This window comes from Eleutherodactylus coqui, chromosome 6, assembly GCF_035609145.1.
Source record: "Eleutherodactylus coqui strain aEleCoq1 chromosome 6, aEleCoq1.hap1, whole genome shotgun sequence".
In the NCBI taxonomy this organism is placed as follows: domain Eukaryota; kingdom Metazoa; phylum Chordata; class Amphibia; order Anura; family Eleutherodactylidae; genus Eleutherodactylus; species Eleutherodactylus coqui.
This window is the reverse complement of record NC_089842.1, coordinates 140925252-140946455: the sequence shown is the minus strand read 5'-3', so window position 1 is coordinate 140946455 and position 21204 is coordinate 140925252. Positions and strand designations below refer to the sequence as shown.

The window sequence follows — 21204 nt, the reverse complement described above, 5'->3', positions numbered from 1 at the left end:
TTTTTAGCCAGGATCTAAACAAGATTTTAAAACTTTTTTTTCTCAGTGGCAACATAAAAGAAAAAAAAGCTCAACCAGATCCAATGGCTTCTGCACATGGCAGAGCCGGATTCCACAGCGGCCCCGGAAGCAGCGGCGTCCGCGGGTACCCGGTACTTTCAGTTTTCATCCGTACTGCCGATGGTCCGCACGGTAAGCCATCGGACATGCGCAGTACTGATTTTTTTTTTTATTAATTTTTCCTGCGTCCACGCCTAACTTCAATGAAAGCAGTCCACGTGGAATCCACAGAAAAATGGAGCTTGCGGTTCCCCCCCCCCCCTACGCTTGCGGAAACCGCAATTGGTCTCCACAAGTGTGGAGGAAGATCAATTTACCATAGCATGCTATGGGTGCTATTTGCTGTGGATCCGCGGTTCAGACACCCGCCACGGATTCCCCAGAAAATATCCGCCCATGGGCAGGAGGCCTAAAACTTCATTGCAAAGTATTAGTACAATTATACGCATGCCCAGGTAACAGCCCATTCACATCTGTGCCAAGAGGTTCCATTTTTCTGCTCGGTTATGGAAGCAGGAAAAAAAATAAAAATTAACCCACTGGCCGAACACATCTGTTTTAGAACAGAACAAAATGGACCTGCATTTTCGTGGAATTTGGTTGCAAAGGCTGCAAGGCTGATGCATGGCACGTAAGGGTCTATTTACAAGACGTTGGAACAAAAAGCTAAAACTCACATCAGACACAATATTTTTGTCTTTATTAAAAAAAGAAATCCACATATCTCAGACTCCTCTTTTGAAACAAAGATTACATATGTCTGAGAGGAACCAGGGTAGCGCTTCATAAATTAGCCCCATTTCAATCATAATCTTCTTCGTGCCCCATCACAAGGCACCACTGGTAGACATATGCATCAAAACAGATCACCGATCCATGCCATTGTCTTCAGAGTGGTCCCGGAAACACATCTTCAAGAGCCGCTCACAATAATCCAGCTCTTCCTAAAAAAGAAGCAAGCATTCATACAGACTGTTGCAGATATAGCAGTTTGTAACTCCTCTAAGCAAAAATAGATAAACAAATATCACATTTGTAATGTACATAACACATTTATTACTATACTAGCTGATATACCCAGCCTCGCTTGAATTAATTTGATACAGGAGTTTACATGTTATTTGCATAGAAAATTTTATGAAGTGGTGGTTACTTTAGAGTAACCAAGGAATAAAATATGCATACACATAAAGGAGCATTAGATTCTCCTCAGGCTGCATGTACCAATGTCCCTCTGCAGAATGTGCCACCCTTCCCACTCTCCTCGTTTAGGACCTAAAGAATGTTTGCGACAAATTTCATGCTTTTACGACACCGAAAAGTTACATTACATAGGGGTGTATGTACTTTTGCAATTAGCATTGAATAATTGAGTTGTGACCCCCTTTACTTTTCCTATTTAGGACCTAAAGAATGGTTGTGCCAAACTTCATGTGTGTACAACATCGGGAAGTTAGAGACTTCGTGGCGAGTCAGTCAGTGGGGCTTTCACATACACACACACACACACACACACATATATATATATGATTTGAAGTCTAAGGTCAAAAGTAGTTAAAGTTACAGGTCTGATGCGGTGGTGGGTTTTTTTTTGTAGTATCTCTACAGGCCTTCAATATATGGGGACTTCTATCAGATTCATAAATATATGTATACATCACATAATACAGTGTCTTACATATGAGCCACACAGCAGTACAGAGGGCTTACAGCTATGAAATACAAAGACATAAGGACTCCCGTATGCCAACCTACAGGCTCTGCTGCGCATATGGAGCCTACAACCTGAACTCACTAGTTTCAAGTTTCTCCTAAACTGATCTGCCCTCCACAACTTTGAAATGTTAGTGACCATTTACATAAGGAGGCAAGCAACTTTTCCCTGACTTGCTGTCCACCGCTTTGTGTCAAGTGTGTTACTAAAGATGGCAGAACAGGAAGTAAAGAAGGGGGGGGGTAGTCATCCTTGTTTTCATTGAGGTCTATGAGAGTTTGGGGGGTGTGGGCATACAAACATGCTGCAGGAGCTAATTGTCTGCTACAACTTATTCACATCTGCATTGCTCGGTCCTGCATGCCTATATGATGATGTAATGTCTGTGTGCGTTAGGGCTCATTCTTGGTCCGTATTATAAATATTTTTTTACACGTGTAAGAAGGACTGCAGAAATCCCATTGGTTCGCGTTGGGTTATGCAGAGGAGTGTACTTTATGTATTTAGAAGAAAAAAAAAAAAAAAGCATGTTCTATTTTGTAATACGGACTGAAATCACCCATTAAACTTGCACATGCACCAGATATACTGCGTATATGTGTGTAGTCTATGGACTGTTACTTAAAGGGAACCTGTCATCAACTGTAAGTACCATAAACTTAATTATGGTGGTTATACTTTACATGGCATGGAGTCCGAGTCAATAGAGATGAATGGGAATGTTCGCGCATCGCCTTCTAAAAAGGGTCAAGCTTGCTGCGCATGTACTTTGTTGGGGGGATACACTGCAGGAACGGGGGACAGGGCGAGTATGAAAAGAGACTCCCCAGACGCCACGTCACCTAAACTACAAGCATCATAACTGAATTATACACACACCGTAAACTAATGCTAGGTTCCTTCAAATGGAGGTCATGATGAACGTAATCAGCACCTTCTAGAATCCATAAGAACACTAAACCTGCATCCACTGTACTGTCCTAGCACCTTCCTTCACCGATACAGTCATCCATTCAGTGACAGCAAGCAGCAACATTGAGGCATTACGTGCTGCAGTATCTTGCTAACAAAGTCACTTTGATATAAACTCAAACGGTCATGTGCAAGGATCACATTAGTGCCACACAGGAAGATTACTGCCCTTCAGGGGAACAGAACACTGATCCCAAAAAATGTAAGGTTCTTACTTCATCAAATGGTTATATAATACAAACTGGAAGAAAGGAGAAGTCAGCCAGATAAGAGCAAAAACTAGTAGTTTTTTCATTAGTCAGACAGCTAATTAACAATAAGAATTTAATTGCAGAGTGTGAGAAAACAATTAAGCTGGTCTTCTGCAAATAACCAACCTTAAAATTACAAATCAAAACGTTACAAGTAAATGAGCCGTTTGCAGAAGCATGCGATGTAAGGGTATAATTTACCAGATCCTCGTACAATGGGGGTGTCACCCTAAAGTACAGCTACTAAACTCCCAGCACTACTTCATCTTCGGAACAAAGGAAGACGCATCAGCATTTCACTCGCTGCCCAATCAACTATACCTGGGCTGAAAGACTGGTACGCTTCAGGCTCACCAGGCGCAAGGCTACACAATACTGGGAAACTGCTCAAACAGGCATTCCCTAATACATGGAATCAGTGAGACGGTGACTCCAACAACCATTCTACACCAGGGAATTGTTGGATTCTTCTGTATCAGTCCACAGTAAGTTCACATAACTGCAGGACAATTTAGCAGAAAATTTTTGCCCAGTGGTCACTTTAACATGCCTGGTCCCAGAAAGATCTATAAAAAAAAAATCACTGAAAAAGGGAAAATACAGAGGAAAAAAAACAAACAGAAAGGCCATATACTTGTTAATGTACTGATACAAGAGGGAGGGGGAAGCACCAAATCCCTCAACATGCAGACAACCAAGCTGCTATACAGAGGAGCATTGCACAGGTGCAAGGTACTGATTAAGAACTCAAACACCTTCTCTTTCACACAGACCTAGGCGATTTTCACCCCCTCTTGGCAAGGGGAGGGTGCGGGACAAAACAGGAGCTAGTGTGCTATGCCCTGCCCCTTGCTGGCTGTTTACAATGTGAGGGCTGGGAGCTTAGCAACTAGCTCCCGCCTTGTCCCGCCCCTTCCCATTGCAAACAGTTGGCAAGGTTGGCAAGAGGCGGAGGAGGGAAGGGGTGGGAGTTTAGCAGTCACACTTTTCTGACAGCTGTCATAGGCTCTCATAGGAGAAGAATGCGCACTGTATGAGATGTCTTGGCGGGCCGTTTTTATGCAGCAGAAAATTGCTCATCTAAAAACTGAGGCATTGGAAGCCAATGCCTCAGATGGGTAGCGTATATTGGCACGCTGTGTAAACGGGGCTCGATATACGCCTGTGTGAAAGAGAACTTATACTGAGGGGGGGCTGCTGCTTGGTGCTATACTTGCACACAAATTAGATATCGATATTCTTGCACATCGATCTTAGAATGCAGTGAGGCAGATTCAATAGTTTCTTTAAAAAAAAAATTTAAAAAAAGAGGGATTTTTCCACCTCCTCCCCAGAAAAGTTTCATAAAAGTTATGCAATATATTATATGTACCTCACAGTGGTGCCAATAAAAAAAAATTGGCAACAAGTTAAGGATTTTGCAATGCGATAATGACAGTGTCTTGGTCCTTAAGAGCACATGCCCACGAGCGTCGAGAGTACGGCAATTAAAAACAAAAGTGCCTCTGGTGATCACGGAATTCCGCATTCTCCATAAATGCTATATTAACGGAGACCTACCGTGGCGTAAATCCACGGCAAATAGAACATGCGGCGATTTACTTTCTGCTGCGGAAATCCACAGTAGAATTCCGCATGTGAGCATTGGCAGGCAGAAAGCCAATAGGTTCAATAGAACCTAATAGCTGCAGATTTCCGCCTGGGAAAACGTGGTAGAAATCCGTTTGTGGGCATTCACCCTAAAACAGAAAATAGGCTCGTCACTAAGGGGTTGAGTTATTCCCAGAGGTGTCACAAAATATTTAAAAAAAAACTAAAAAAAATCGACTCCAAACTTAATTAAAAGGTGTATTCTAAATAGGGACGATCTAAGATATCTAGGTCATTACAAGCATACTACCAAGCTATATCTATCTAAAAACACATTGAATGTACAGATTAACCCATTCACCTTTGCCATACCAAGCCTGTTTTTGTTTTTTAAACTAGAAGTAAATCATGTAGATATCCTGCAACAGAAACCTCAGTTGTATTTGAAAGGCATACGCATGGAAACAATTAGCATCCGTCCCTAAACTGCCCCCCCCCCCCCCCCTCTCCTGCTGTCGGCAAGGGGAGCAGAGCTAGTGTGCTAAACTTCTGGCCCTCGTCGGCTGCCAGCAATGGGCGGGGAGGAGGAGGGAGGGTGGTGGGAGTTTAGCAGACACGCTGCTAACTCCCGCCCACCTCCCTTTGCCGGCAGCTCTCATAGGAGTCCGTGGGACCGGCCAGAAAAGATAGTTCCGTAAATACAGCCGGCAGCAATGCACACCGTATGCGTTATCTTTGCCAGCCGTTTTTACGCATCGGGAATACGCCCATCTGAACTGATGCATTGGTTTCCAATAGATCAGATGGGGAGCGTATATCGGCCGGCCGTGAAAAGATATACTCTCGTGTGAAAGAGCCGTTAGGCTGCTACTACACGAACGCTAGCAGCTGCTACTAGTACTCATGTTTTCCCTGACAATTAGTAGGCAGAACCTGTAAGTGCAGACATAGCCCGACAATTAGCGCTATTAGAGAAGTGTTAAGCAGCACTGCTATAATAGAGGCAGGGGAGGCAGCAGGAAGCATGTACATCGGTGTTATCACTTGTCTGAGGTTGGAAAGAAAATGTCATATCTACATATACAATTTTAAATCTGGGAACAAAACTACCAATGAACATTGGGACATCAAACCACAAACTAGGCTACAGAGAAAGCCAAGAACCATCTGAAGCATAGTGAGCTGTTGGCAGCGGGGAAAATTTAACATGGGAAGAAGACCCTTCAACAAATTGTACCTCTGTACAGAATTTGTTATAGGAATAAAAAGAAAAAAGCTGAAAAACTAGCAAAGAACAGTTTTGCAGACAAGAGGAGTGTACAGAAATCATAAACCTTGTCCTTCTTAAATGGTTCTGCGCAGGAGCTCTGATCCACAGGGCGATCTCAGCAGAATGGTAGACATGAGCACTCAGGCAATCACTGACTTCAGCAGCGATACAGCATGAGCGTCAAAGCCACGGATTGGCTGAAAAGTTATGTGTACAAGAAGAAAAGCCCTCTGACATACCAGCGAATAGAAGCCATTACCTGATATTCCTCCTGTTTTTGTATCATTTGACATCGTTCTCGGAGAAAATCTTCAAAAGCCAATTCAGGTTCCCTACATTCAGCTATTCCTTGTGGAAAATCTGTTGTCATACTGGACAAAAGGAAGAAATAGTAACCCAGAGTTTTAGAATATATATATTTTTTTGTTAATGTAACACAAAAAAGTACTATAAAGTTCAGTCTAACAAGGTCGTTTTTTTTGCCATATTTTGGGAGTTTTTTTTTTTTATTTTAAGCGGTTGGCATATTATTTTAAATAAGAGCGGTACAATAAAATGTCTTTAATCCAGCATCAATGGTACAGATATTCTCAGTTATATGACAGGCATAGAAATGAATTTTAGAAGAATGCGTTGTGCAGAGAACAATTGGGAATGTTAACACAAAATCTGCTACTATCACACGGTAGTATTCAGGAGGGGTTTAGTAGAACGATTAATGACTTTTGCTATTGTGAAATAGAAATGGAGCAAGGATTGAATTTTTGCATGGATGTCAACCTCTGGTGATGCCCAAGCATCACTATGTTCTGGCTGATAGAGACACTGGAAAACAATTGACATCCTGTTCTAGGTGGTCTTTAAAAACACATATACAACACATCCCTTTAGATAGCAGCCACCACAGTGATCAGCTGATCACTACTGATCCCAAACCCAGCTGATAGAAACTATGGCCTGCGGGGTAAATTATTACATAGCAGCCATTCAGATGAATAACCATCCAAGTACTAGAAGGATTGCTCAAGTCCTCCAAAACCAAAGCCACTTTTAAAGAGTAGCTCTCCATTCTCGCTCAGAGGGAGGTCCCAAATGGGGGATCCCATTTGCTGAAGGCCTTATAGGGTACATGGATGGACAAGCTTGTCTTTATGAGACAATCTCTTTAAAGCAGATGTGTGCCATTTGGCTAATAGGAGTAATGAAAATATACATCAGACAGTTTATGAGACTAGTCAATAGCTCCTGCCCACCCCTCTATCACTGCGAGCGGGAGGGCTTCCATCATGAATGTACTGAACTCAAACCATGCACCATGTATTCATTGATTGCTTCTATTAGCCCAAGGGCACAATATTGTTTTTTTTTGGTTCTGGCTAATAGGAGTGTTAAATAAATAAATAAGATCCAGCATAAGGGCAGGGGTAATATGTAATCTGAATTTTGTTTCATGAAGTTAAAATCCATCTTAGAACAAAGATGGAACAGGAACACTTGTTCCTAATGCTGGATTGTATTTTTTCATAGATTTCTGACAAGTGTATTATAGACTAGAGTACTGGCATTCCATATTTATTATAAATATTATTAATTATAGAAGAGCAGACCTGACCCTGTAATATGCTGTCCTTACATAGGGAAGCATAGTCAAATGACAGATTGGATTTAATTGTCTATAGTATGTGATCAGCTGTAAGCTCAAATATGTATATAATGTGTCCTCTAGAAGTGTTGAATGGGTCCAGGCAGTTTGGGATGTCGATGAGCACTTTTTTTATACATGCAGTTCAAAAAGAAAATGTGGAAGTTACCTGCACAGAGCAGAGAGGACATGTTCATGGAAAGAACTATGCTCAGTTCGAAGCAGAGAGACAAGCTGCTGGATCATCCCCATGGAACATAAGGTACCTGCATACAGACACAAAGCATTACAGACTCAATCACCGCAATGCGAGGGACGTTTAAAAACCATCCAGAAGCAGATATTTTCTTATCAAGAATGTTCAAATCAGTTTGTTATTCACTCTATAATGATGTATCATTTATTTTAGGACTCTACTATTGAACCCTATGCAGGTAGGAACAAAAAAACCAAACCGATTGTTCACTGAAATGGAATTTAGCGATAGAGGATAATGCTGAACAATGAATGTTGTTTTAATCAAAAAGATTTCCCTACATTTTTTTTTTCTGCCTCTGATCTTGTGAAATTTCACGTTATAATCACAATCTGCGCTGAAATACAAATGCCAGTTTGTTACGTTTTCTGGACTAATGAATGCCCAACTGAAAGGCATTGTACCAAAATAGACTTACCACGTATCCAGAGTATAGGTGATAAGAGTCTGATCTGTGGGGGTCATCCACAGTGTCTGCAGCTCACTGCAGGCTTACTATACCCAGCACAGTAGGGTGGGGGTACAATGGAGCGCCAGTCACACATGCATCGTCAATGGGACTGCTGGAGATAGCTGGTCGCCTGTACTCAGCCATTCCCGCCAGCCCCATTGAAATGAATGAAACTTGTGCAACTGCCACTCCATTCAATCTTCATTTCACTGCAGGTGGGTGCAACGAGCCCACAGTGGCGAGAAGAGCGGGGACACGGGACCCACACTCTTGGGAATCAGCAGGGGCCTCAGTGGTGAGAGCCCTAGCAAATCCGAATTATCATCTATCTTATAGGTGATTAAAGAGTCAAACAAACAAACAACTTTCCAACACTGGTGTTGCTCTAGGTACAGGGAGAAAGGGTTGTACCACAACTGACTTTAATTTTCTTACACCTTTCAGTTTTTCTACTTTTTTGGTTTGGTTCTCTGGATAGGTCTTGTCCTGCCTTTTAGACTATAATAAAAGGTGTGGGAAGTAAAAGGATCTGACCCAACATGCACTGCAGGTATTGTTGGCAAATGAATGGTGTGCAAGATACGATTGCAGTATCAGTGACTGCAATACAATTTCTGATCATCTGCCCTAGAGTTTAAATACACATTTCCAAGTGTTCATATTCAGAGAAGATCTTGTCATGACCCCCACATAATATACCTAGCAAATGCAATGGCTAGGCACATTCTTGCAACTTTTTTATTGCAATGAAACAACTTTGTAAATGGCCTTCATTAAAGATTTCCTACTATTTTGTGCCTATAGTTGCCATCTGGTCTCCAACAGACAATTAAACCCTGTGTAGTCTTTACACAGGCCAATAGTCCCCCAAATAATCACTTAAAAGAATAAAAGTCATCTCTAGTTGTTCCGTTTCAGTTCACTAAAGCAGAATGAGCAAGAGGCCGCTCAGTAGTCGATCTATGAACGACTCCCGTTTACTGTAAATGGAGGTGGGCATCTGGAAGAGATCTCTGTGCAAACTCTGGCCAGTTACTCGAGGGGGCATCTGAACTCAGGCGCCCCCTCGAGTAACTCAGAATGAGTAAATAAATATAGGTTTCCTAAACAGGACAAATCCTTTGATGTATAATTAATGTAAACGGGTGTATTTTAGGAAAACCTTATTACTTTTATACTCAGGATGGCTTATCAGTATATTCTGCAGCAGGAATGCAGATTTTATCTTCAGCTTCAATATATCAGTCTGCATGGCACGCATCAGCACAGAAAACCCGTCCAACTTCACAAGATCAGCAAGCCCCGCCTCCTGCTCCCGCACCAAACCTGTAGAAACACAAGGGGGTCAGCGCTCATACTCAGAACAAGTTAAGTCAATGCAAAAATGTACACAACATACAGCCGTTCTGTAATTTAATATACATACACCCTGAGTGGACCATGTTTACAATGGTCTTATGAACTGTAGTACATGCAAATACATTTCACGATTACTAAAAACTGCATGGGATTGGTAAAGTTTGATCAAGTTAGGGTCCCTCATATCTACAAGTCGTCTTCCATTTCAGCCAACACATTTTAATGAAACATGAACAAAAAAAAAAAACACAACTTACAAGATATAGCAAAAAGTGCTTTTATTCTGACTGCTTCATTGCTGTCAAGGTCTACCAATTTCAAGAGTTTGTTCACAGCACCGAGACTCAATGCCATCTCCTGAACGAAGGGCACATTCTGACTGCAAATGCCAATCAGGTTAGCGGCTCTCCATCGCAGTTCAGCCTCAGGGCAACTTAAATAACAATTCAACATCAGGTCCATCCCACCCAGCTTACAGAAATCTGTAAGAAAATAAATCAAAGAAGTTTTAAAAAGTCACATTTAACAAACCAAAACATGCTGCATTAACATTAGTGTTGAGCGATTATTGAAATAATCGGGTCGGGAGTGACCAACCTTTTTCTCGAGACTCCCGATTCAGACTTCCGTTAAAATCAATAGGAGTAACATTCGAATTCTCTAATTTGGCCTTCTTGAGCAACAGTGGCGACCCAGTGGATAGCACTGCTGCCTTGCAGTGGTGGGATCCCAGGTTCAAATCCCCATTGAGGTCAGATTCAAACCTAGAACTCCAGTAACGCAAGGCAACAGTGCTAAGCCAACAGATCTGTCCTTTCTGCTCAAAGCAGAGAGACAATATTTTGGCAGGATGATCTAATTTGGCAAAAAAACCCCACAATTTTGTTGCCTGGCTGATTATAACGAGAAAAACTAATTAACATCGAACACTACTGGGGTCAATGAAGAGAAAACCTATAATGATGCTAAGGGAACTTGGAAATATACATTTCTATTGTACTAGAAAACTCAATACATAGCCATTTCTGAGGGTTGTTGGTATGCCACTGTCAACGAGCAGTATGTAGTACATTTTAGTCACCATTAGAATTGTAGAAATGGATTCTGGTAATGTTCTGGCTTTTTGTATGGCCTTTAAAGGTCTATTCCCATCTCATGAAGCCATATCTATAGGATAGGTCATCCCTTTATGATCACTGTGCGTCTAGCCTTTGGGAGTCCGATCAATTCTGAGACTGTAGGGACCACACAGCTGATTTAGTTCTGCATGTCCTTGTGAGATTTTCCAGAAGAGACTTCCCAGTTGCTGTGTGAAAACCACTAATATTTAAACGAGGCCATGATGTGTTTCTTTGCATGGCGGGTGGATCAGGCACCACTGTGCACAGAAAAACAATGGAGGAGCCACAGCAATAAACCAGCACTGAGGTTACTGCATGCTCAGAATCGGCGGGGGTTGCAGAGGTCGAACCCCCACCAATCAAAGGGATGGCATTTCCTAATAATATACCTTTATGAAATGTGAATAACCCTAAAAGCAACAAATTTAGCTTGGTTCGTATTTCCAGAAACGTAATCCTATCCCCAATCTTCTTAAAATTCCAATTTGCCAGCGAAGCCCACCTCCGACATCACATGGTCTCTTCCCTACCAACTGTCATGTCCTGAAGGGTAATTGTTACGAGAAATCTCACCCCCGCCCAAATAGCAAGATATGCAGGGAGGTTCAAAAGGGTCCTGCATACCTTGGTGGTGAGATAAATCCCCCCCCAAATTACTTAGAATATGGGAGTTGAAAGTTGCTGGAGATTCCTTCCAGAGTTTGTTTTCACTGTACAGGTGCTCCCCGACTTGCGAACAGGTTCCGTTCCGGGAGCCCGTTCGCAAGTCCGTTTTGTTCGCAAGTCGAACAAATGGTAGTATGGAGGGGATCGCGGGTGGATCTCGCTCCATACAACGTCGGGAGCAGGCTGTTCTTACAGCGGGCACCCGGCGGCAGCAGTTCCGACGTGCCACGCCGCTTGTCAGAACTGTTAACACTTTAAATACCGCTCTGACAGCGGTATTTAAAGTGTTAACAGTTCTGACGAGCGGCGCAGCTCGTCGGAACTGCTGCCGCCGGGTGCCCGCTGTAAGAAACAGCCTGCACCCGACGTTCAGGGGGCCCGTACAGCGTCCCACGATGAGATCACGGGACGCTGTGTGGTTGCTAGGCAGCCGGGGACTCCTGAAAGGCCCCAGGGCTGCCTATGCAGAGTGCCTATCAAGCGCACGGCTTGATAGGCGCTCTGCATAGACAGCCCTGGGGCCTTTCAGAAGACCCCCGGCTGCCCAGCAACCGCGATGTGACCGGACAGGCTTCTATCAGGCTTGATAGAAGCTTGTCCGGTCCCTGCACAGCATGATGTAATGCCATAGCATTACATCATACTGTGCAAAACAGATAGTTCGTATCTAGCGAAATTCGTAACTCGAATGTTCGCAAGTCGGGGACTATCTGTATTTTCACCTTATTTATTCATTCCAACTCAGAAATATCATCACCCATCTTACCAGAAGCATTATCGAGATTTTCACACAGGTCTGCAAGTAACTCCAGGGCCTTCTCCTTCCGCTCAACCCCATCTTTGTCACTTGTATCACTACTTAGTTCTTTCAGGCATTCCTTCATTTGCTGAACTTCATCTACCTGGCCAGAAAACGCACTGTTCATAGCTTCTTGTAGCCATTGTCTCCTCTAGCACAGGGTTAAACAGAAGAAAAGAAAATGTGATAACTTTTTGACAGGAAAGGGAAACATCTACACCCTTACAGACAGAGATCGGCTCCTTCACACACAAAAAAAAAGATACCATATTCTTGTCCCATACACAGAAGTGCTTGGACTTCTGTGAGGACAGGAAGAGGAACAAGTAGCAGGAAACCCCCTTTAAAATGATGGTTTCCTCTCTATGAAAATCTGCTCCATGAGCTGGAAAACACTTTTCATAGTTAAAGGGTGTTCCCATCTCAGGAACACCTTTCTAATGTGTTGTTAGTAGGAAACCGAATCACTCACCCATTAAATGTCTTTTTCCAAAATGCCCCGTTTAAACCAGTATATTCTGTAAAGTTGTATACTGCTCATTGCTAGGAGAGCCAACCACCTCCACTATGGAGTAGTGTCAGGATACAAACCCGGGACCTTCCTGTGCTCTGGGTGACAGCTCTACCAAGTGAGCTATCCAGCCTGTTGGACAGCTCCTCTGCTAAACCTTGCCCCAGGTCTTTATTCCCGCAACCCAATTCTTGTTCGGTTCACCCTTTTTCCTAATTGGACTTCCTATTTAAACCTGGCCTTGTACTTCCCTCTCTTGCGAGATTATTGTGCTCCAAGCCTGTAGTAGAGCTTTACTACTTGTCCTCTCCTCCACACTGCAAACAGATATACTTGTGTACTAACAACTGGCTTCACCTTGACTACGCTGTTTGCTCTATTGTACCGCAAGCGATACTACCGGTGTACCGACCACTGGCTTCACCCTCACTGACAGGTTTTCATGAAAAACTGATAATTTTGGAAAAAGACATGACATTTGTGCGTGATTCAGTTTCCTATTTGCAGTACATTGGAATGGGGTTCCTGAGATGTGAATTGCCCTTCAATCTCCATGGTGTTAATACTTTCAGCCACATACACTACGGGTTAGGGTTGTATTGCAGTAGTTTATAATCCCCCTCTCCCATTTCTCCACTATTAGGATATTAAGGGGGGAGTGGGGGTGGGGTGAAAAAAAAAAAAAAGAACCCCCCCCCCCCCCACCTCCAACTAGCCAAAAAGTTGACCAGCCTGAATTAATCAGCACCTGCACCTGCCCAATGCTTACAATTACAAAAGGCATGCAAGTATGAATATAAGTGGATGTGATCCAACCTTCTAAAAACGATCAGCCATTCAGTTAAATTCCCATTATATTAATAACCAGCTCCTTCAAAGATGCAGATTTAGCGCTGCTCGGCCAAGCAGATATTCCCCGTACCAGACAAACTAATTACTGCTCTTTTACATGAATGCTAGTTTAAGAATTAAAAGACAACCGATGAATTAAATGAAGATTACTCCTTGCTTCAGTGATCATGCGGAGAGCCTGGAGATAGACTATTAAGGTATTGTAGACCTTGTTGCTGCAGCCATGCTCTCCTGAAATCAGACCATGCCGGAGTAATTCATCATATAGAGGGATCAGATCGGTAAGAGCTGAACAAGGATCCTTAGAGCTTTCAATGCTGTTTACACAGATGTACGCTGCTTTCTATCAACTCCATCTAAAACCAGAAAATGGAAATGCTTCTGCAGGGCAAGCACTCTGCTGATCTCCATCTGCTTAAGATCACAGGGCAGCAAGTAAAGGGAGGGCATTTAGCTCTACTGCCGCCAGCATACCCCAATAGAACATAATGCTCCTATATCAGGGCAGAAGACAAACACCAGATGAAGAGGACACAGGACGACAATGGCTTTGTACTGTCTAAATCTATTCAGCTTAAAGTTACTAGGAATAGAATCACAAGTGCCAAAAAGTTGGTTTGCTGTGTAAAATGTAAAGGAAAAAAAATGCAGTGACTTGGAAATTGTTATATTGTGCATGAAACCTGGTTAAACGAGAACAGGAGAAGTTGAAAGAGAGAAATTTTTTCCGTTTCATAAAAAAAATAAAAATCAATTAATTTTAGAAAATGATTAGAGATGAGCGAACGTACTCGGCCACGCCCCTTTTCGCCCGAGTACCGCGATTTTCGAGTACTTCTGTACTCGGGCGAAAAGATTCAGGGGGCGCCGTGGGTGAGTGGGGGGTTGCAGCGGGGAGGGAGAGAGGGCTCCCCCCTGTTCCCCGCTGCTACCCCCGCGCCGCCACGCCTCCCCCCCGCCCCCGAATCTTTTCACCCGAGTACTGAAGTACTCGAAAATAGCGGTGCTCGATCGAGTAATTACTCGAAACGAGTACGTTCGCTCATCTCTAAAAATGATGGCAGCAACACGTTTCACAAAAGTTGGGAGAGGGGTAACGAAAAGGAAAAGTGTTTTTTCCTCATTTATTTTCTTGCACTTTTTTATTATAGAAGCATACTGCCTCAAGTTTTTTTTATTATAATTAGGAAAACATCATTAGCCGTTCTCATCTTATAACCCTCCCGTTATGTGTAAACTTGCATGCCATTTTACACAGGCTGACTGGGAACAGCCAATATCTTTTGCCACACTTTTCATTAGCTTTCCATCATTTCAATTGTCAGCTTTCTTGTTGGGGGGGGGGGGGGGGGGTGTAACACTTTTCTTTAGGCCAAGTTCCCACATAGTGGTAGTATGCCATAATAACAAACAGCATGCAAACTGTCACCATTTTCGGATGGGGTTATTGATCGATTTTTACTGGTGAAACATAATTTTTAACATATGTCATCTGCAATAAAAAAAAAAACACATATTGCAAATTAATCACATGACAAAACCAAAGCAGTCAGCAGTAAACGTGTCTATTTTTGCAGCATAGTAATTGGCGTGGAAATCTAGCCTTTAATGTGGTGTATACACTATCCACTATCTGCATGCGGAACTCCAGTAATTGCCAAGTTGTAGTCGGACCTGCCTACTGTAATAGTAAGTTCAGGTGCGGCCTAGCAATTAGCAATAATCCACATGTGATTAACACGCTTCATCTGCAGCCATGTTTTTTTTTTTATTAGCCAGGTACAACAGCTCAATCACTTCTTAAGGACACAGCTATTATGGGCAATGAGGGCCCTTTTTTTTTGTTTTTGTATCCCAAGAACCATAACTTAGTTATTTTTCCTTTGATGTAGCCATATGATGCCTTTTCACAAGATAGGCTGTATTTTTTAATGGCACCATTCTCTGGTAAATATAAAATGGTATACAAGCATCAGAACTGGACCATGGAGCAATGGAAGAAGGTGGCTGTGTCAGATGAATTGCATTGTCTACTACATTCTGTAGAGGTCCATTTCTGTGAGCGTTGCTTATGTTTAGAAGATATGGCAATATCTAGTTTTCTAGAATTGAGCGATGAACTCTTATCAGCGGTGCAGGCTGTTATCACAGTCGGCAGCACTGATAAGATTCTTTCAGCTTGTGTCCCGCTGCTACTACCAGCGGGATGAGAGCTGAAGGCACAGAAAACAATGCAGCTTTTTGCTTATGTGGCGTCCCGCTCCGCCTGAAAAGCTCTTTAGTAGCGAATTACCTACTATAGACTATACAGAGATGATTGCTCAAAACGGTGACTCAAACTGTCGTTTGAGCGATTTTTGAGCAATCATCTTTCAGTGTAAATGGCGTCTTACTTGTTTTTCAGGCGACATATCTACATGAGGGCTGTTTTTCTTGTGGGATGAGTTATATTTTTCGATGGTAGCATTTAAAATACTATATGATGTATTGGAAGACTTCTAAAAATGTCTAAGTGAAGAAAAAACAAAACAAAACTGCAATTGCACCATTTTGGAGGGCTTTATTTTTACTGCCAGCAGCATTAAGAGGCTTAACAGATTTATCTCTGGCTGGTGTGGTTGTGGGCAGATGCGGCCAAAGACATCCATTACCCGCCATGTATGGAGCAAGTTTGGTTGCTCCATATACAGCTCATGCTGTGGACGGCTATATACGTCCTAATGGCACAGAGAAAGCAAGGGGTTAAGAAGGTTGCTTTAATGTTCTATCTGATTGATGTAGATTCTCATAGTCTGGCCAAAAGCTGAACACGTGCTGTAAAACTTACCTTCCTTGCCATGTTCCACAGCAATAAAAAACTATAACGCCTAGTAGCGAAAAAGAACTAGGGTTGCTATAGCAGTGAGATCAGAGCGGAATTCAGGAGAATGAAGGATTAAATCTGGAGAACAGACTGCGGCTCTGCATTGTCAAAGACAAGCAAAAAAAATGAGGCAAATGGGATGTAGCACATGGATAAGACACAAAGCCATTGTAAACATAATTCCTATCTAAAGTCTAAATGGAGGTTGGCCAGAACGGAGCATTAACATAATACCCATTTTGGCTCAAATCCTGAACGGACGACCTAATGCAGGCATGATTAATATTTAGAAACTGCCAGATCTAACCTTGGAACAAACTTCTACTGGAACTACAAGGTTCCCCCTCCCAAAATACTAACCAACTCTTAATTCAGATATTATACAAAGTTACATTTCACTGCCCTTTAGAAACACATGTGCCAAAAATGTGAGCAGAAGAAGCCAATTAATGCAACTTAGTGACCTCTATGTTAGGCTCCATCACTGGAGTCATCCTAGATCAGATTTTAGGTAATTGCATCCGTCTCAGTTGTTACCCCATATATGTATCCAGAATCGCTCCCTTTAATGATATGATGGTTTGGTCATATATTTCACAGGGTTGTCTCAATACAGTTTGTAGCTTTATTAAAAAGACAAGACCGATCTCTTTAAAACAAGCTCTGTGCACACTTTATGTACATGTTGGATGTATGTACCTGGAACCCTCCTCATGCATACATCAAAAGGTATCCATGGGCTGTATCAGAATAGTCACTGCTGTCCCGAGGTTAGATGGCACCCTGTGCAGAATTTGTTTGCTCCCCAAATGCATTTTGTTTTTTAAAGCAGGCTACCCACACTAGAACAGCTCAGTAAATAAATACGGTACCAGAACCAATCCCCAGAATTCCGAGAATAACCTAAATCCACTAGCAGAGTAAAGTGATTGTGTTGCAGGGGCACCGATGGACTGACGGCAGTGTCTCGGACATTAGACGGGAGGGACCAGAGCAAGAAGGCAGAGGATTCACTATAACTACACAAGATGATGCCACATGAAGGAATAAGATCATCTGTCTGGTTGCAGCTTCCCCCTCGCAAAATCAGCCATTTGCTGGGGTACCAGATGTGGGACTCACAATGTGAAAGTGGTTGTCATTGACAAGATGACCTCTTTAATATTATAGCTACCACGGAGGCTTCTGGATGACCCACTGTCTGGCTATGACGGATCCACCGTTCACGTACAGCACACATACGGCACTTCCTCAGCGTACTCCCCCGGTACAATTTGGAGCTTTTTCAACCATGTTTGGTCAGCTATCCAGTGCCATGTAGCGTCACGCCCCCTAGTGGTCAGCAGCACTGCTGGTAAGGATTAACGCACACTTACTGAACATGGTGTCTAACCCTAGTTTTTCCTGCCCAAATAACTAGGTGCCGTGCTGTGTGGACCCCGCCTTCCATCCTATACTTGGGGAATCATATCCTTCAAGTGCTTTACCAGATCCGTACCTCTTCTGACATCTGTCCCGCCTGGTGGGTGCTGCCTGACCCACTTCCAGCTTCGATGGCCATATGCAGCAAGCCTTGCAGACTGCGCTCATGTGGTCTGTCTTTTTCATCAGCCATGATATTTTTTTTCACTGTCTGAAACAGAAAAAAGTCAAAATATAAGTAGCAATGTAGTTATGAGGCCGGGCCTACACGAGCGTGCAGTAAAACACTGCGCTTATATTTACCGCTGTGTGAGCCGGCGTATCGCTGCATATGGCAGCGAGTTTTGTCTCGCGCACGCTGTCATGCGCAGTCTTTTAATTTTTTCATAAAGTTTCCCGCTCTGTCGCTTAGAAAAACTGTGTATAAATGCACATACGTAATATAATTGCGTATGTACAGTACTTATTATGCGCCCTGGAGGACATTAGGGCACTACTGCGTGTAATAAACGGTAAAATACAACATGCTACATTTTATTTATTTTTTTAACTACACACAAGTGTGAATGGATCAATGATAATCAATGGGCTTACATGGACTCCATTCACCATGTATTATGTGCATAAGCCAATGGGGTGGAAGCCTTCTATAACACTTCCAGCTCTGACCCTCATGTGGATGTCCAGAGGACAAGCTGATCTGCAGGGATAGCGAGCAGCAGACCCCCGCCGATCAACTACTGACCACTAGTGTTGAGCAATTAGCAAAATATTTGGGTCAGGACTGCCCCATCCAATTTTTGAAAAATTGTGATTCCGCCTCCCCTTGAGATCCATGGAAGTAAAAGTGTGTGTGTGTGTCCTATTAATGTGGCTCAGGTGTTAGCATTGTTGCCTTTTAGTGTTGGGTCCTGGGTCCAAATCAATTGAACTCAAATCGAATATCTCTGGAGAGACCTGAAAATGTCTGTCCCCAGAGACGGCCCCCATCCAACCTGACTGAGCAGAAGAGGATCGGCAGAGAAGAATGGTAGAAAATCCCCAAATCCAGATGTGCAAACCTTGTGGCATCAGAGCCAAGAAGACTGGAGGCTGCAATCGCTGCCAAGGCTGTTTCAACTGAGTACAGGGAGTAAATACTTATTTCAGTGCAAAATGCTAGTTTTTCCTTAAAAAAAAAAAATATTACAAAGATGTCTAACTTTCTGTCATCACTTTGTCATTATGGGGTACTGAGTGCAAAATGATGGGGAGAAACTAGAATTTTCTTTTTAATTTTCACAAGGCCACAACATAACAAAATGTAAAAGGACCCCCTGTATAAGGCTACCTGGCCACGGGCGTTGCGGTATCCTGCCACAGGAGCCACCGCCCGGGAGCAGGAGCCAGCAGACAGATCTCCACTGTGAGCCTATCTGACAGATAGGCTCACCGTGGAGAATCTCGGCAATTCACAGCATGCTGCGATTTGCCGCCCGCAAGCGGAGAATTGCTGTGATTCTTCACTCGTGGACAGGGGGGCTGCACTTTCCATAGCAACGCTATGGAAAGCTTTCACTGTGTTCCTCGCGGCCGGATTATCACCGCAGAGAATGCAAAAACGTCCGTGGACAGGCAGTTTTAGTGATCAGAGGATTGCAAGTTTAAGATCCCTAATGGCAAAGGTGTTAAACTCAAAGCCCTCAAGCTGTGTGAAAAACATGGGTCTTATTATCCCAATGCAAAGCAATGGTGTTTTAAGCAGTCTGTATTAAGTGCATAAAACAAAATATGCTCATAACACAGAGCGCAAATATGCCGGGGTGAACGAGCGCTTATAAACGGCGCTTTGACGGCAACCATAATGCTGATGTGGCCCCTGTTGAAAAATCAAGTTTGACACACTGCACAATGGTACTGTTGTATCTTGTCTCCACCAGCAGCTAGGGGCTGACCGGCCTTAGCTGGAGGCAACACTCCTGTCACGACCCTAGCTGCCGATTGGCCCCTAGGCTCTGCTGTCAACCCGTCCCCACTGTTTATTACCGGCCATCCATCCAGCAGAGGTCGGCAGGGAGGAGATTACTGCACAATAAGAACTAAAATTGCACTTTTGGTCACTCCAACTCAAAGAAAAAAAATAAAAACTGAATACAAAAGTAATGAAGATGTGTGTACCCCAAAATATCCATAGAAACTACATGTCACCTTGCAAAAAAAAAAATCAAGTCCTCACACAACCCATAGATGGAAAAATAAAAAAGTTCTGGCAGTCCGAGGATGGAGACAAAGTAATTTTTAAAAGATATTGTTATTTAAATCGTACGACTACATTAAAAAACACTGAATTTGGGATCCCCAGAATCAGACGGACCCCCAGAAGAGAACAATTACTGCACGGTAATCAAACATAAACGCTATGATTTTTTGAAAGGGGGAGGAAAAGTTTAAAAATAAGAAGCCAATGCTGCGGGAAGGAATAAGGGGGCGTACAAGTATAACAAATATGCCCCATGGTTGGGGTACGGCTGACACAGGCTGGTAGAGAAGTCTGACCCAGAGCTGTACAAGAGCCTCCAGTTACTGTGTGATGTACCACAGGTGACAGCAGGCAGGCAGCTTGCAGTGAAGCTCCAGATTTATGTACACATTCATAGACGAGGGGCATCACCTAGAACAGAAGTTACATCTACTCACTCAATAGCCACGTTGTACGGAGAAAACTACAACTCCCAGGATGCAGCGCGCACAGACCCTGAGTACATCCGGGCAGCAGCAGGACTGCAGCACAGCGCTGCTTCCTATGACACCAGCCACAGCTGCTCAAGTACAGAAGGCCGGATATCACTAGGTCACAGAGAACAGAGCATGTCGGGACTTGTAGTTCTAAACCAGTTGTCTGCAAGCTGCAGCTATATGTGTGTTTAACAGTGACGTGCCTGTTCCCACACGTACCTGCGCTCCTCCGGAAGGATCCTGCCAGTCCTTCTCTGTAATGCCCCGCTATGTAGAGCCTATGGCCGCGTGTCTCCTGCTCGGCCCCGGCACGTTATATATGTATTACGCAGAGCACATCCAGGTTCTTCCAGAAGCTTCTTCCGCCGTGCAGGCTGCTATACACAGCATAGACAGCTCGCCACCTAGTGGTTACATCGCGTCCTCGCACGCAGGCAAAACATTGAGTTGATAGTAATTGTACAGAATGTATATGAAGTAAATAGCACACCAATCTCAGTGCCTGTATACACACAGCCGCAGGGCTCATTCACACCGCCGGCTTTGGGCTCTGTGTTTCGCATGTTGCACAGAGCGCTGAATCCCCATTGATTTGTATTGGGGGTATACAGGCGTGTTTCTCACACGTGTGAAATAAATTACAGCACAACCTATGTTGGTCTGTATTACAATTCAAAACAGCGCATTAAC

General features: G+C 43.3%; 1 protein-coding gene across 2 annotated transcripts; it reads right to left on the bottom strand.

Moving 5' to 3' along the window:
• Positions 1-738: 738 nt before the first annotated feature.
• On the bottom strand, positions 739-20907 carry HSPBP1 (HSPA (Hsp70) binding protein 1). 2 transcript variants are annotated; one of them, XM_066607748.1, is made up of 8 exons: positions 20734-20907; positions 17876-18010; positions 12119-12302; positions 9823-10047; positions 9377-9532; positions 7669-7765; positions 6117-6228; positions 739-1004 (listed from the first exon to the last, which is right to left on the bottom strand). In XM_066607748.1, exons 2-8 carry the CDS (start codon positions 17990-17992, stop codon positions 927-929), a joined length of 969 nt encoding a protein of 322 aa, XP_066463845.1. In that variant the 5' UTR covers positions 17993-18010; positions 20734-20907; the 3' UTR covers positions 739-926. The 2 variants fall into 2 exon arrangements, with proteins under 2 accessions (XP_066463845.1, XP_066463847.1); XM_066607750.1 differs by lacking the exon at positions 20734-20907 and adding an exon at positions 20476-20598.
• Positions 20908-21204: the final 297 nt, after the last annotated feature.

What these genes read in the sequence shown, in the direction of transcription:
- HSPBP1 (XM_066607748.1), bottom strand. Translation starts at nt 17,992, where the DNA reads ATGGCTGATGAAAAAGACAGACCACATGAGCGCAGTCTGCAAGGCTTG. An exon ending in AGCACTTTTTGCTATATCTT is followed by an intron (nt 9,533 to 9,822) that starts GTAAGTTGTGTT and finishes GTGTTTCTACAG; the next exon opens with GTTTGGTGCGGGAGCAGGAG. An exon ending in AAGCCATCCTGAGTATAAAA is followed by an intron (nt 7,766 to 9,376) that starts GTAATAAGGTTT and finishes GTCTGTATGCAG; the next exon opens with GTACCTTATGTTCCATGGGG.